This window comes from Antedon mediterranea, chromosome 9 (genome assembly GCF_964355755.1).
Source record: "Antedon mediterranea chromosome 9, ecAntMedi1.1, whole genome shotgun sequence".
Lineage (NCBI taxonomy): Eukaryota > Metazoa > Echinodermata > Crinoidea > Comatulida > Antedonidae > Antedon > Antedon mediterranea.
Genome location: NC_092678.1, coordinates 5,516,212 through 5,530,037, shown reverse-complemented (window position 1 = coordinate 5,530,037; position 13,826 = coordinate 5,516,212). Strand labels below are relative to the sequence as shown.

General features: G+C 32.6%; 1 protein-coding gene across 2 annotated transcripts; it reads left to right on the top strand.

The window, feature by feature from the left end:
* The first annotated feature begins 292 nt into the window (after positions 1 to 292).
* LOC140059594 (thioredoxin reductase 1, cytoplasmic-like) lies at positions 293 to 13,731 on the top strand. 2 transcript variants are annotated; one of them, XM_072105559.1, is made up of 16 exons: positions 293 to 760; positions 890 to 950; positions 1,531 to 1,748; positions 5,513 to 5,585; positions 7,345 to 7,413; positions 8,492 to 8,542; positions 8,875 to 9,017; positions 9,302 to 9,417; positions 9,630 to 9,855; positions 10,234 to 10,320; positions 10,621 to 10,697; positions 10,841 to 10,994; positions 11,280 to 11,387; positions 11,576 to 11,671; positions 12,231 to 12,365; positions 12,554 to 13,731. In XM_072105559.1, the coding sequence occupies exons 1-16, from the start codon at positions 656 to 658 to the stop codon at positions 12,614 to 12,616; spliced, it is 1,782 nt and encodes a 593-aa protein (XP_071961660.1). In that variant the 5' UTR covers positions 293 to 655; the 3' UTR covers positions 12,617 to 13,731. The 2 variants fall into 2 exon arrangements, with proteins under 2 accessions (XP_071961660.1, XP_071961661.1); XM_072105560.1 differs by having other exon boundaries at positions 305 to 425.
* Positions 13,732 to 13,826: the final 95 nt, after the last annotated feature.

Sequence of the window (13,826 nt, the reverse complement as noted above, 5' to 3'; positions counted from 1 at the left end):
ATAAAGTTAGAATTCAAACAAAGTTGTTTATTCGTACTGTTTTATTATTTTGCTATGATTTGTTGAACGGAATAGTTAGTTACTATTTTCAAGTGCTTAATTTAAGGTTAGTAATAGTAACCCACTACTCTAATAGTAATCCCCCATCTAATAGTAACCCACCCTAAAAAAACAATCAAAGAATATAGGGTTACAATTAGATTTACGGTTCGCCCGAACCTACTGTAGAGGGGGTACTTTAACATTTTAAAAGTTACCCCCTCTATAGTTTAAGATTTTAGTTGAGAAATTTTCGCGGATTTAGAAAGAGCGGCGTGACGTTAGTTGAAACCCTGAAAAAGTATTGTGTAATTCATGTTTATAGGCTCTGATATTATTGTCAAGAACTTTATGCTGTTTAGTGTTAAACAAAATGTGGTTTGCTGGTAATTGATTGTATTTATGTTATTGAAAACCGTATAGATATCAAGAAATATCTTATCGTCGTTAGGCCTATTCTAGGCGGCTCAGTTGCTTGCCTTTTTTTTTATTAGCGGCGGGAGGAACGTCTTCTCGCTGATACTGTCAATCGACGATCTACCGGGTTAGGCCTAGTCCTGGGCTTGAAAAGTAAAGTGATTGCGAAGTAAGTTTTTTGCTGAAGACATATCATAAAATGGCTCCTACTACTACAACAGACGTGAATAAGTTGGTTGCAACGTTAATTAATTCGAACAATGTGATGATTTTCAGCAAGTCATTTTGCCCTTTTTGCACAAAGGTAGGAGGAGAAATGGGATTTATTTTTTATTAGACCTAATAAATATTAAAATTAGAAGTACCTGTGATGACTTTCGTAACCAATCTGTTTTTTAAAGCTTTTAAATTTGCGATATATATATTTTTTTAGGTTAAGGATTTGTTTACGTCACTCAAAATAGCTTATAAATCGATTGAAATCGACAAGCTAGGTGAGTTCACCATTTTATTTAATAATTACTGTAAAATGAAAGATGTTTTTATTTTTATCATGTCTTAATATTAATATTAGAAATTCTCGTTCCCCCAGAAATTTACAAGGTTATTCCTGATATGGTATTGATTTTCCTATCATCAAGGGCCTTATGAAATTTGTAGTGGATAATTTTGTCAGCAAATATTTCAAATGTTAAATCTTCAATTTGATTTAGTTAACTATCCCAAGACCTGTCCTCACCTGGACACAGGCTTGATGGTTTCTATGTCCAGAAACAACTTACAGAATTTGCTTGATCATACCAAGTACGGTTTCATTCGGGAAAACACCTTGGTACAACAATACCCAACTAATCAATGTCCCAATATCTCTGAATGCTCACAATGAATTATGAAATTTGTTTGGTCATCATTGCAAATTGAAAGATCCCTATTATTATTAACTAACCTTGACTCCATGATCAATAAGTGCTACTACTCTACTCACTATTTTAATGCAATATGTTTTGTATTTGCCAAGAATTAATGTAAGTTATCATACAGTTGTGATAGTGGTTAATTTTTTCATTTTGATAGGTAATGGCAAAGAAATACAAGATAAACTCGCTGACATGACAGGTCAACGGACTGTACCAAATGTATTCATAGGGGGGAAACATGTTGGAGGTGCAGACGACACGTTTGCAGCACACACTGAGAATAGGCTAATGTCAATGGTTAGCCCTCCAACAGACAAGTATGACTTTGATCTTGTGGTAATTGGAGGGGGCTCTGGTGGCCTAGCAGCCTCTAAGGTAATTTTTTCAAATGCAAAAAAAAAAAATCTGAACTTTACTTATGTATGTTATGACATTACTGGTTGTTTTTTCAATTCCAAATTGTTGAAACCAAATGTTAGTTATAGGTAATTGAAAACAAATGATATGTTTTTGTTACCGTGACAACATCAATATCTGGCAGGCAGTTGCCGTGATTAATGCATTAATCGAGCTGCTATGAATCAATTAATTTGTAAAAGACAGATATCCACCCAGCCAATTAGAGACTGTCGTTAATTGACTGTAATTACTGCTATTGTATAGTAACCCATTAGCCTGTGTACTATTGTAAATTATCTTTTTATATAATATACTAATAGTACTGCTGTATATACTGTCATTTTAAATAGTGAATATATATATAATTAATGTTATTAAGAAAAAATGATTAAAAAGATAATAATTTAAAGATGTATTGCAGGGAATAATTTCGCCAGTGTAGCATAGCAAAAAGCTATACAAAAAAACCTTCTTGCTACACATTTCTACAATTGCGTAGCAAAAAATACAATACAAAACTATATGTTTCTGGACTAAAAAATCAGTTTGATTAGCAATATTGCTAAACAAAATTTTAAAATGAAATTTTCCCCTGTATTGTCCCCCTAAAAAAATAATTCTTAAAAATTTTTTGTTGAATATTCTATTTTAATGTAACATAATAGTTATCCACTTTGACAAAAAAATTGAATCGAAAAAAATGTATTTACCTGAAAAAATGTAATTTAAAGCAAAAAATTGTCAAATTGGCTTCCAGCCAATATATTTTTGGTTGAATTTAACCATTTATTTTGTCATTTTATAAGTGAAAACATGATTTTTTTTCGTTTCTTTTTTTATGGAAGTGATTAACTTTATTAAAACTACAAAATAACATATTCAAAGTCTGATTTAATTAAAGGGGGTTCCGGGTTTAAAATGAATGGAAAAAAATGTAAAATATATTTGTTTGTCTCTTGAACGGTAAAAGTTTCAATTTATATAAGCGCCCAGTGAAGCAGAACGAAGGCTGTGAAATGAGGCCAGATTACAAGTGCAGCTACGGCGATATGACACTGTGTTACAGAATAGGAAATTCGTGAAATGGTCAATCTTCCGACGGCTCGTTATCATTAACCATATCAATTACTTTTGTAAAATTATACTTATCTGATGTAATTTTAGTCGATCTTCCCATTTATTAAGTCAATTTTCTATGAAAATTCATCAAAACAGTGAAAAATTAGATAAGTTTGCACTTTACGTTTGCCGATTTTCGCACTGACTTAGGGAAAGCCTTCAAAATCAATGAAGCGTAACGTATACATTCCTGCTGCTGAGCGAGGAGAGCGAGACAACGATACACGTGCTCTCTCTGCCCATGCCTGGCATCGTCACGTGATAAGCAGATACAGTATACAATACCAAACTGGTCGGGTCGAGTATACCCCGTCTATAATCACAACATGAACGATGTACAGTATTTGATTGAAGGTCGACTCGACCTACCGGAATGGTATAGATAATATAGCTCGAATGAGAGAGTTGGAATATTTGTAAACATAAGTATTGCTAATTTTAACAAGTGTAGCCTATAGTAAAAGGCCTGGTAGTATCAATTCGCATAGGGTCTACTACACTAGCTAGCTCAATTTTTAACTGGGCCGGATCGGTTAGGTCTCCTTTTTACTACCTGGTCTACTTGCTTGATGCAATTTTTGGAGAGTAAACTAGGCCTATTAGTATTTAGGCCTACTACTTTAGACGATCGGGACACCATACGTGCGGACGGCGATCGGACCTTGTTTTGCCTCAATATTTACAGCCGATTTTGTAGAAGTTATGTTTTAGATTTAAATTGTAATCAATCATGTATCTTAAACAAAAATTTTCACCGCTGCCACCATGTAGTGAATTTATTTTAGTTGGTTCCGAGCTTTCTCAGGCGTATATATTTCCACGCGACGTACACAGCTGTCACTGAATGATAACTCATACAAAAAGTATATTTAACTCAACTAGAACTTTTAGTCCTTGTAATTCGATTAATACATCTTTCTACCACTACCAGTCAAGCCTTAATATTTTCTTTATCATCTTTCCGTTTATCTACTCTGATCTTATTCTCTCTTCTCTATAATATCTATTACATTCCACTTTTATACTGGATATGCACATTTTAGGCTTCAGAGGAGGATAACATTTTCCCTCCAAAAATTATACAATTTTGATTGGCTAATAATAAGGCGGACCTGGTCTAAAGCATCCTTCTCTAAACACAGAGAATCACAACATCAATAATATGACAACTGAGTTTTGTTATTTATGGGCCAATCGTTTGGTAATAGGCTAGCTAGGCCCATGATGGGCCTCCAATGTTTTAACGTAGCCATCGTGGCATGGAATCCCTAGTCAGAATGGCTCTCACCCATGAAAAAAAAATGATTTAGGCTAGGCTAACCTAGTACGTGAAGCCGATAATACGATCTGTCTGTACTATTCGAGGTATAAAAATAGATATAATTTATGATTCCGTAATCTGTACTAAATTTTGTATTTTATTAAATGTCAAATAAATGCTACTACTGTTTTTATTACACTTTAGGCCTAGCTTAGAAAATCTTCAAAAAATGTATTTCACAATGATCGGTGGTCGTCGTTTGACAGGGGAGAGAGATGTAAATTTTAGTTGACAAACGCAACGTACATGACGTCGCGAGTTTGGAATCCACTGATGACGTGATTTTGTGAATATCTCATGAATATTAATGAGCTTCCCTAAGCTGCTGAAAAACAGACTTTCCATGAATTTACCCTAAAATGTATATGAAATTTAATTTTTTTAATTTCTCGTTATTACTTCTTCATTCTGACATGTCTATATTGTTATAATATTTTTTATTTAATAAATAAACGATATTTAAAAGCAATTTTAAACCCAGAATCCCCCTTTAATCTTCATTTTTCATGTTTTTGGGGGACAATACATCTTTAAAAGATTAAAAAGGTAGGAAAATAATATAAATAGACCATGACAATTGTAAATATGCAAAAATTCATATAAGCATATGCTACTTGTCTGTTTTGATTTACAGTAGGTCAAAGGTCATATTTTGTTCCTTGTCAGGATGATTTGGCAAAAAATGACTTTGCATTAAATCAATGAGTATCCCTCTTAGCAACGAATACTGTGTTCTTCTGCAGTAGTAGAAATTAATTGTTTGTCTTAGCATTATGCTTGTAATGTACAGTGTCCCTGATTAAATTATCATATTTGCCTACTGCAGGTACTTGGTTACATCTATTATAATTTAATCATCGTTATTATTAAGAACATTTTGTATAGGTCTATATTAACAACCTCCAGCCATTTGAAAAGAAAAAAAAAATATTTTCATCATACCAGTAATTTCATAACTAAACTACATTAAAAAAACGTCATAATTTTACCCAGTTTTTAATGCATGGGTTTGCATCCCATAATAATATGCAGGTGAAGTTTATAAATCTTAATCAAATCCTGTCATCGTCCTAAAAACATGATTTTTCAATATTTCCCAATTTTTGAAAAATAGTAGTACCACTACTACTACTAATTAGTATTGAACGCATTTAAGACATATTTTGGGCCAGTCCAATAATAAAAATAGATACAAATTGAAGAAGTAGATGTATTAATAAATATTTAAAAATATATTTTAAAAAATAAAATGGATGAACTATGATGACTTGTAAAATACATCTATATTTTGTTTTACCAGGAAGCAGCATCATTTGGAAAAAAAGTTGCAGTTTGTGATTTTGTGAAGCCGTCTCCAATAGGAACATCTTGGGGTTAGTAACTGTCTAATTATTATGTATATATACAATGAGTACTGTATTAAAACAGATGGCTACATGGTAACTTGATCTAATGCATAAATCATTTTTAATATCACTCAAAAAAGTTATTAATTTACTTTTATTATTTATATTTATTACTTGTACATCTGTACCTCCATTATCATTTAAATAATTTATTATTATCACTAAGCTTACTTGTAAATAATCACTTTATTATGATTTATTAAAAAAGGTTTCTAAGGAGCAGAAACTACATCTAGAAACCAACTTTGATTAAATTGTTATTGTGTATTGTATTCATAACAAAGACAGGTGAAAAAGTTAGAAAGAAATATATTCTTTCTGTATGTTACGATTGTTCCAAAACCCACTGGCAGTCTTTTCAAATTTTTTACCTCATTTTATTTTTAATAAATTTACTCTAGGAAGCCATAGTCGGAAATTTGATAAATGATAAATTAAAAATGATAATACTGCAGTTACTGCAGTTACTACATTTTTTACTGAAATAGCATATGATTTTTTAGTTTTCTTCAGTGTAGAAATTTACAGAAGTCGCACTGTGTTTATAGCTTGAAACTAAATAATTGGTTAAAGAGAAAACAATATGTAGTAACTGCAGTACCTGCAGTAGATTAGAATAATTGAGACATGGTACACCACTATAATTTAATAAATACTTTTTTATTCTTTACTAATAATACTATATTGCGCCTTGAGTTTATTTATTTTGTCTTGGTTGAAGCACCTTATTACGTTCAAAGTTCTGTGTTAATTTATGATAAGATTTAAGAGAGATTGCATCATAGAGATATTATATTATATCACTATGATATCTTTATGATTGTAATGACGACCTGATTTGAGAATAGAATATTTATTATTATCGATAGTATACTGACTTTTAACACATTAATTATTTTTTTTTTTGCAAGCTCTTTACAAACGCTCTTGAAGTTTTAATTAATCCCAGCCATTATCATATTCAACCAAAATGACTTGTTTTTTTGGACTAAACAGACTTATCAATTGTCTACACGTATCTCATTGAACTCCTTGTACTTGACATGCTCTATTGTCTCCAAAAAGCCTTGCGTCACTCTGCTACTTCAACGCACTTCTAATCACAGTTTCAAGAAACTTTGAGAAGTAACAAACTGCTAATGACCAATTTTGTTTTCTCGATTGCTTGACCTCAGCATGGACGCTTGGCCTTGGTGTGATATTTTTTAATGAGTTTATTAATGTGACAATTATTTTGTTCAATAATCATCAATGTGTAATTGCTTGATGTCTGATTTTACTTAAGAAATTGCTAAAAGGACCAAATCAACGTGTGAATGCATGTTATAAAGGTTTTAAACTGTTTCTGTCTTTAACCAACATGTGATATGTGTGAATGCATATTATAAAGGTTTTTAAATGTTTCCTGTTTTTACCCAACAGGTGATATGTGTGAATGCATATTATAAAGGTTTTTAAATGTTTCCTGTTTTTACCCAACAGGTGATATGCGTGTGAATGCATGTTATAAAGGTTTTAAACTGTTTCTGTCTTTAACCAACATGTGATATGAGTGTGAATGCATATTATAAAGGTTTTTAAATGTTTCCTGTTTTTACCCAACAGGTGATATGCATGTGAATGCATGTTATAAAGGTTTTAAACTGTTTCTGTCTTTAACCAACATGTGATATGTGTGAATGCATATTATAAAGATTTTTAAATGTTTTCTGTTTTTACCCAACAGGTCTTGGTGGTACGTGTGTGAATGTTGGCTGTATACCTAAGAAGCTTATGCATCAAACAGCAATCCTTGGTGAGTTTTGTTGTCACTGGGTCATCAGGGTCACAAATGAAAATTTTATGTTCATTAAAAAGACATAGAATGAGTGCATTAAATCTATTACCTCTATAAAATGAGCCAACCAATCAAAACCTTTTATATCATAATTGATTTCAACTTGCTGCCTCGTTTCCTGCTTGTTCATATTTCACACATTAAATGATCACTCACTTTCATTAAATTATATTTTATAATCTATCTTTAGATTCTCTCTGCAGCAACATAATCTATTTTTAGATTCTTTGCCTAAACATAATCTATTTTTAGGTTCTCTCTGCAGCAACATAATCTATTATTAGATTCTCTCTACAGCAACATAATCTATTTTTAGATTCTCTCTACAGCAACATAATCTATTTTTAGATTCTCTCTACAGCAACATAACCTATTTTTAGATCTTCTTTACACCAACATATCGATTTCACTTTTTGGCCAAGCTCTACTACTAATTTTTAATAACCAATCCTTCTGTTACACAGTACTACTAGTACATTACTCGCATGTAGTCTATTTTTAGATCATCCCTACTGACATTTCTTTCATTACTTCAATGAGATGTCAAACTTAGGTATCCTGCTAAATTTCAATAACCAGTCTTTATGTAGACTACTTTAGTTAGTCATTTGTAATTGACTTATTTTATAATTATTTTCTTTCTTCTACTTTGATATCTCCTCCTGCTTTCACGCTATGTTGTCCTCCATTTTCAATCAGCTGTCTGTGTGAAGTGGATAAATGTCCACATCTCATCATGTACTCTAGTATATTGAATCATTCTACTTTAATTTTACACTCATGTTCCTTTGTTCCCTGCTAATATTCTACATTAACACTTACTATAATTAAAAATAATTTTTGATTTTTCATCTCACTACCTTGAAAGTAATTAAAAGATGATGGAACAGAATCTAATCTATTTTTAGATTTAATTAATTTTAAGAACGCCTCAATCATTGTCGTTTTGGTATGGAATAAATTTCATTAATAATGTTTATAATATTGAATCTTTTTAATTTTATTAATTAAAGGAGTTTTTATTCTCTCTTTTCAGGTCAGTCAATAAAAGATGCGAGACCGTATGGATGGGAATTTTCAGAGGAAGGTAAGGAAAAAAAATCTACATTTTAGTATTTATGAGATTATTATAATTATACTTGGTGACCTCACTTGCTGACCTCTACAATACTCTTCTCCCATAGGACCCAGTACAGGACAATGACCAGAAAATCGCTTGAGATTCCCTAACACAGGGAAAAACGCCTTTATGTCTCATCCAAGAGAGGAAAGGATCTTTCCTAAAGATACAAGCAGTATTGCTTAGTTGGTTTTCGAACCCATTCCTCTCACAGTCTGATATCCCTTACTTTTACACCATTTCTGCTTTAATTAAAGAAATGTGTTAAACACTAATAAATGTCACATGCTTTGTTTTAGTGACTCATAACTGGGCTACTTTAGTCGCTGGAGTTCAGGATCACATAGGCTCTTTAAACTGGGGTTATCGTGTTGCCTTGCGGGATAAGTCAGTCAAGTACCAAAATGCATATGCTGAGTTCGTTGATGCTCACACAGTTAAGGTAAGGCTTGGAAGAAAAATTGCTGTTTTATTTATTTTATCTGTTGACTATTTAAATATAAAAATGTATTTGCTTTAAGCTCTGTCTACACTATCAAACTAGTTTGACAAAAAAAAGTAGGATGTGCCGAAATATGGTAGTGATATATTTAAACGTGGTAGTGATTTGACATCATCATGTCCATATATGAGAACATCACATTTTTTTTCACATAAAGTGTGATGGACAGAGCTTAAGTTCTATTCCTACGCATGAGCTATTACATTTGTTTTATCATACAATAGTGTATCAACAGACGTGGGAAGGAGACAACCTTAACATCAGATAAGTTCATCATTGCTACGGGTATGAGGCCTAGATACCCAAATATTCCTGGTGCTAAAGAATTTTCAATTACTAGGTAATTCTGATGTTTGTATTCGACATTTACCTAAGCTTGTTTCTTTCACCAGTAGTACATAGTTTATATTTAATAATCAGTATAATTATCATTTTTAGCAATAAAAAAATAATTGAACTCGCAACCTGATAACAATTTAAATCAGAAAAAATGATGTGTGCATCACCCAATAGTTTAGTTTTTAATATATTTTCTTTTAATTTCTTGTACAGTGATGACCTATTTTCTCTAGCCCACTGTCCTGGTAAGACCCTCTGTGTGGGTGCATCATACGTTTCCTTAGAGTGTGCTGGTTTCTTAGCGGGTGTGGGCCTAAATGTTACAGTCATGGTTCGATCTATATTATTACGGGGATTTGATCAAGACATTGCAGAACGTATTGGTACGCACATGGAGAAGCATTCTGTGCGTTTTATTAGGAAAACCGTACCAACCAGGGTAAGAAGAGATATATGAATAATTATACAGTTTATAATATATAAACTCAAAAACTGTAGTGGATCTGTAGCTTGGTAGTTGACGTGCTTGCCTTCCAATCCCAAGGTGCAGGGTTCAATCCTGACCTAGTGCCAGGGTTGTAACTCACAGCTCTTTCAACTTCACTCCCTAAGCCTCAAATGAGTTTATAAGCATGATAAATTATTAAATAGTTTATCCATCCTGTAATTGGCAAGTTACTCGCTGTTGGATGCATATGAAATAAAAAAATAATACTTACTACACGTGTGTCCGTTTGAAAGCCTTTAGGGCACAAATGCATTAGAATAACTTAACACCCAGATAATTTAAATGTATACTTTATTTTTATGATCCTAGATTGAACGCATCAAGGAAGGGAGCCCTCCTACTCTCCGTGTCTTTTACAATGAGGGTGGCTCTGAAAAATATATTGAAGTGAACACAGTAAGTAGAATTGTTTGCTATGTTCTGTTCTCATAAATCATCTTGTGATTTGAAATCTGATCATTAAAATCTTGTATCGCATGTTGTGTCATTGGTCTTCAGTTTGGACTGAACTAGTAATACTCTAACTAGTTCATAATCATAGTTTGGACTTAAATACATCAAAACGTTGTCGAAGGATTGAGTGAGGCAGCACATTCTATTGTGCCTGCATGCGCACAATGGATTAACAAACTGACTGTAACTACTGTAGATTGTCAAATACAAAATTGATTTTATTGTGTTTTTCTGTCTTCATAGGTTCTGATGGCTATAGGGCGTGATGCTTGTACGTCTGGCATCGGTTTGGAGAAAGTTGGCGTTAAACTTAATGAAAAGTAAGTATACAATAGATTCAACATTGATTTGTGTTTAAAAAAAAACTACTTTGGTGTTAACCCGAAGCAAAATATTTTACAACTGATACCAGTATATCCAATCTCATTTTATGAATCAACTCGACGTGTTTTCATTTTCTTAGGAACGGGCAAGTTTTCGCCACCAATGAGCAGACAAACATTCCAAATGTGTATGCAATTGGTGATATCTTAGAAGGCAAACCTGAGCTGACACCTGTAGCAATCAATGCAGGAATACTTCTGGCACGGAGGATGTTTGCTGGAAGTAATACACAGGTGTGTTATTGTTTATGTCTTTGTAGTGTGACTATGTGAATGTTCTAACAAATGACTTCACTCCCTCTGTCTGGACTAGACTACTGTTACGATAATTATTTGTTACCTTATCTTTCAAGTGTGACTATATGAATTTTCCAACAACTGACTTTACTCCCCTTGTCTGGACTAAAAGAATACTAATATTTGTTGTTACCATATCTTCCAACAACTGTCATCACTCCCCTTTCCCATTGTAATTAAGTTAATTAAACTGTAAATATGATTTGTTTATTATCTTTATAGTGTGACTATGTGAATGTTCCAACAACTGTCTTCACTCCCCTTGAATATGGCTGTTGTGGGCTTGCAGAGGAAGATGCTATAAAACTGTATGGTGAAAATAACATAGAGGTCATTATAACATACTTTTTTTTTAATATTTAACATAAAATTGTTACAAGTCATGGGCACAATAAATAGATAAAGTCTTGGATCAGTTGTTTCTTTAAGGGTATTCCCCTTAGCTTAAGTTTGATAGGCTATTATGGTCACTGGAGAGATATACAAATAGACAGTGAATATCTGTTTATTTCATTTAGGTATACCACACCAAATACATGCCATTGGAATACACAGTTGCCAAAAGGGATGCTGCCGACTGTTACGCTAAGCTTATATGTAACAAAGCTGATCAGGTTTGTACAATAAACATCATATAGTATTTATTGAATTATGAATATTATGGAACGCAAATTTCGTCAAACAAGGTATTAATTCAATATTATGGAACGCAAATTTCGTCAAACAAGGTATCAATTCAATATTATGGAAGGCAAATTTCGTCAAACAAGGTATTGATTCAATATTATGGAAGGCAAATTTTGTCAAACAAGGTATCAATTCAATATTATGGAACGCAAATTTCGTCAAACAAGGTATTAATTCAATATTATGGAAGGCAAATTTCGTCAAACAAGGTATTGATTCAATATTACGGAAGGCAAATTTCGTCAAACACGGTATTGATTCAGTATTAAGTATAGGAGACAATATTAGTAAAAAAATATTTGATTTATGATTTAATGGAAGGCAAATTTTGTCAAACAAGATATTGATTCAATATCATGGAAGGCAATATTTTTTAAGTGTTCAATTTTGCTTGTCGTATTTGATGAATCAGCATAGTGTCTACCACCAGTATACCATAATGTCTATATCATAGATATGTTTTTCATTTTTAAAATTGTTTTTCAGGAAAGAGTAGTTGGATTGCACATCTTGGGACCAAATGCAGGCGAGGTGACGCAAGGCTACGCAGTTGCCATGAAATGCGGCGCCACAAAGCAACATTTTGACTCGACCATTGGAATCCATCCAACCGTATCAGAGGTTTGTTAATTAATTTTCCACAAGTAATACATATTTTTAATAAATCATTAATTGTTCTATAAACAAATAATTTAGTAGCACTGGGGTCTTGGAGATTGTTATGATGGTGTGAAAACTATTAACATATTGTTTTAATGTATATACACATTTTATACCGAAATAAATAAACATGTTGTTCTTGTTTTCAGCTCTTCACAACGCTAACAGTGACGAAACGATCGGGGGAAGACGTTGAAGCCCAAGGTTGCTGAGGTTAAACCCTGCTGTAAGCGCCCTCTACGATTCATAAACCATACAAGATAACATCTTCGTTGAACTATGCATTCATGGTGACGTCGGTGTAATAACTCGTTTCAACGATCTTGTTGTGAATTGTGGTTGGGCTGCGACAGCGGGGTTAACGTTTATGTACATATCAATCATCTTGTTATTCTGCGTTGACGTGATGCGCACGTATGACGGATTGAACCAGAAACCCAAAATGTGGGACGGCCAATCCTGATGAAAGACTTGCAAGTTGTTTGAAAACATCCAACAAAATCATTGTTGTAATTTACGAAAGATTTGTATAATGATGTATACCAGGGCTCCCTCTACTGTATTTGAAGGGTAGCTTTATACCGCTTCAACATCGCCTAGCAAAACCCTGGGGTTTAAACACACCAAGGTGCTGATGGAGTTTTTTTGGTTGATGCAAAAGGAGTATAATTATTGTTGCTCAATATTCATCTTTAAAAGGAATCTTTCATCTTTGTGCTTAAATCACAACTATTTGTAAGAAGTGAAAGATGAGTAGAAAAAAAAAAATCTTTATCTTTACTACTCAATGATTTTGTTGGATTCAAATTGGGGGTGGGGGGGGGGGAGAGAGATAGAAAAGAATCTTTGTATTCACCATTTAAACCATTTAACAGACATGGTTTATTTACAACTCTGGTTGACCTCATCGACCTCACATTACCATTAGCAACTCTATAAATTTATTTTGTATATCTTGTTTATGCAGCTTTGAATTTGATTATTTTTAAATACATATTCAGAAAAAAACTTATAAGAAACCCAAGACCTGTTGTCTTGGAAAGAACTTACGGATCTGTTTAAAAAACAATGCAGTAAACTTTAACATGAATATTACTATAACAATTAGGAATTATGATATTACACAGACTTGTAACAAGCAATCAATGTATTCAATAATATATCACGAATGATGTCAGTGCACTGTACTGGGCCATGTACAATGTGTCTCTAGTCTGCTTAAAACCTTATTAATTTGTTATAAAAGCAGTTAATTGTACTAATAAATGGAGTGTTCTCTTGAGATTATAATGGTTGAAAAATAAATAAAAATCTAGATAAAATTGAATTATGTTTTTGTTTCTTTTTAAAATTTCTTTGTAAACATTGAATTTAACAATTCAAATATATTTAGCTTTCACACCAATTCCACTTAGTATCCCA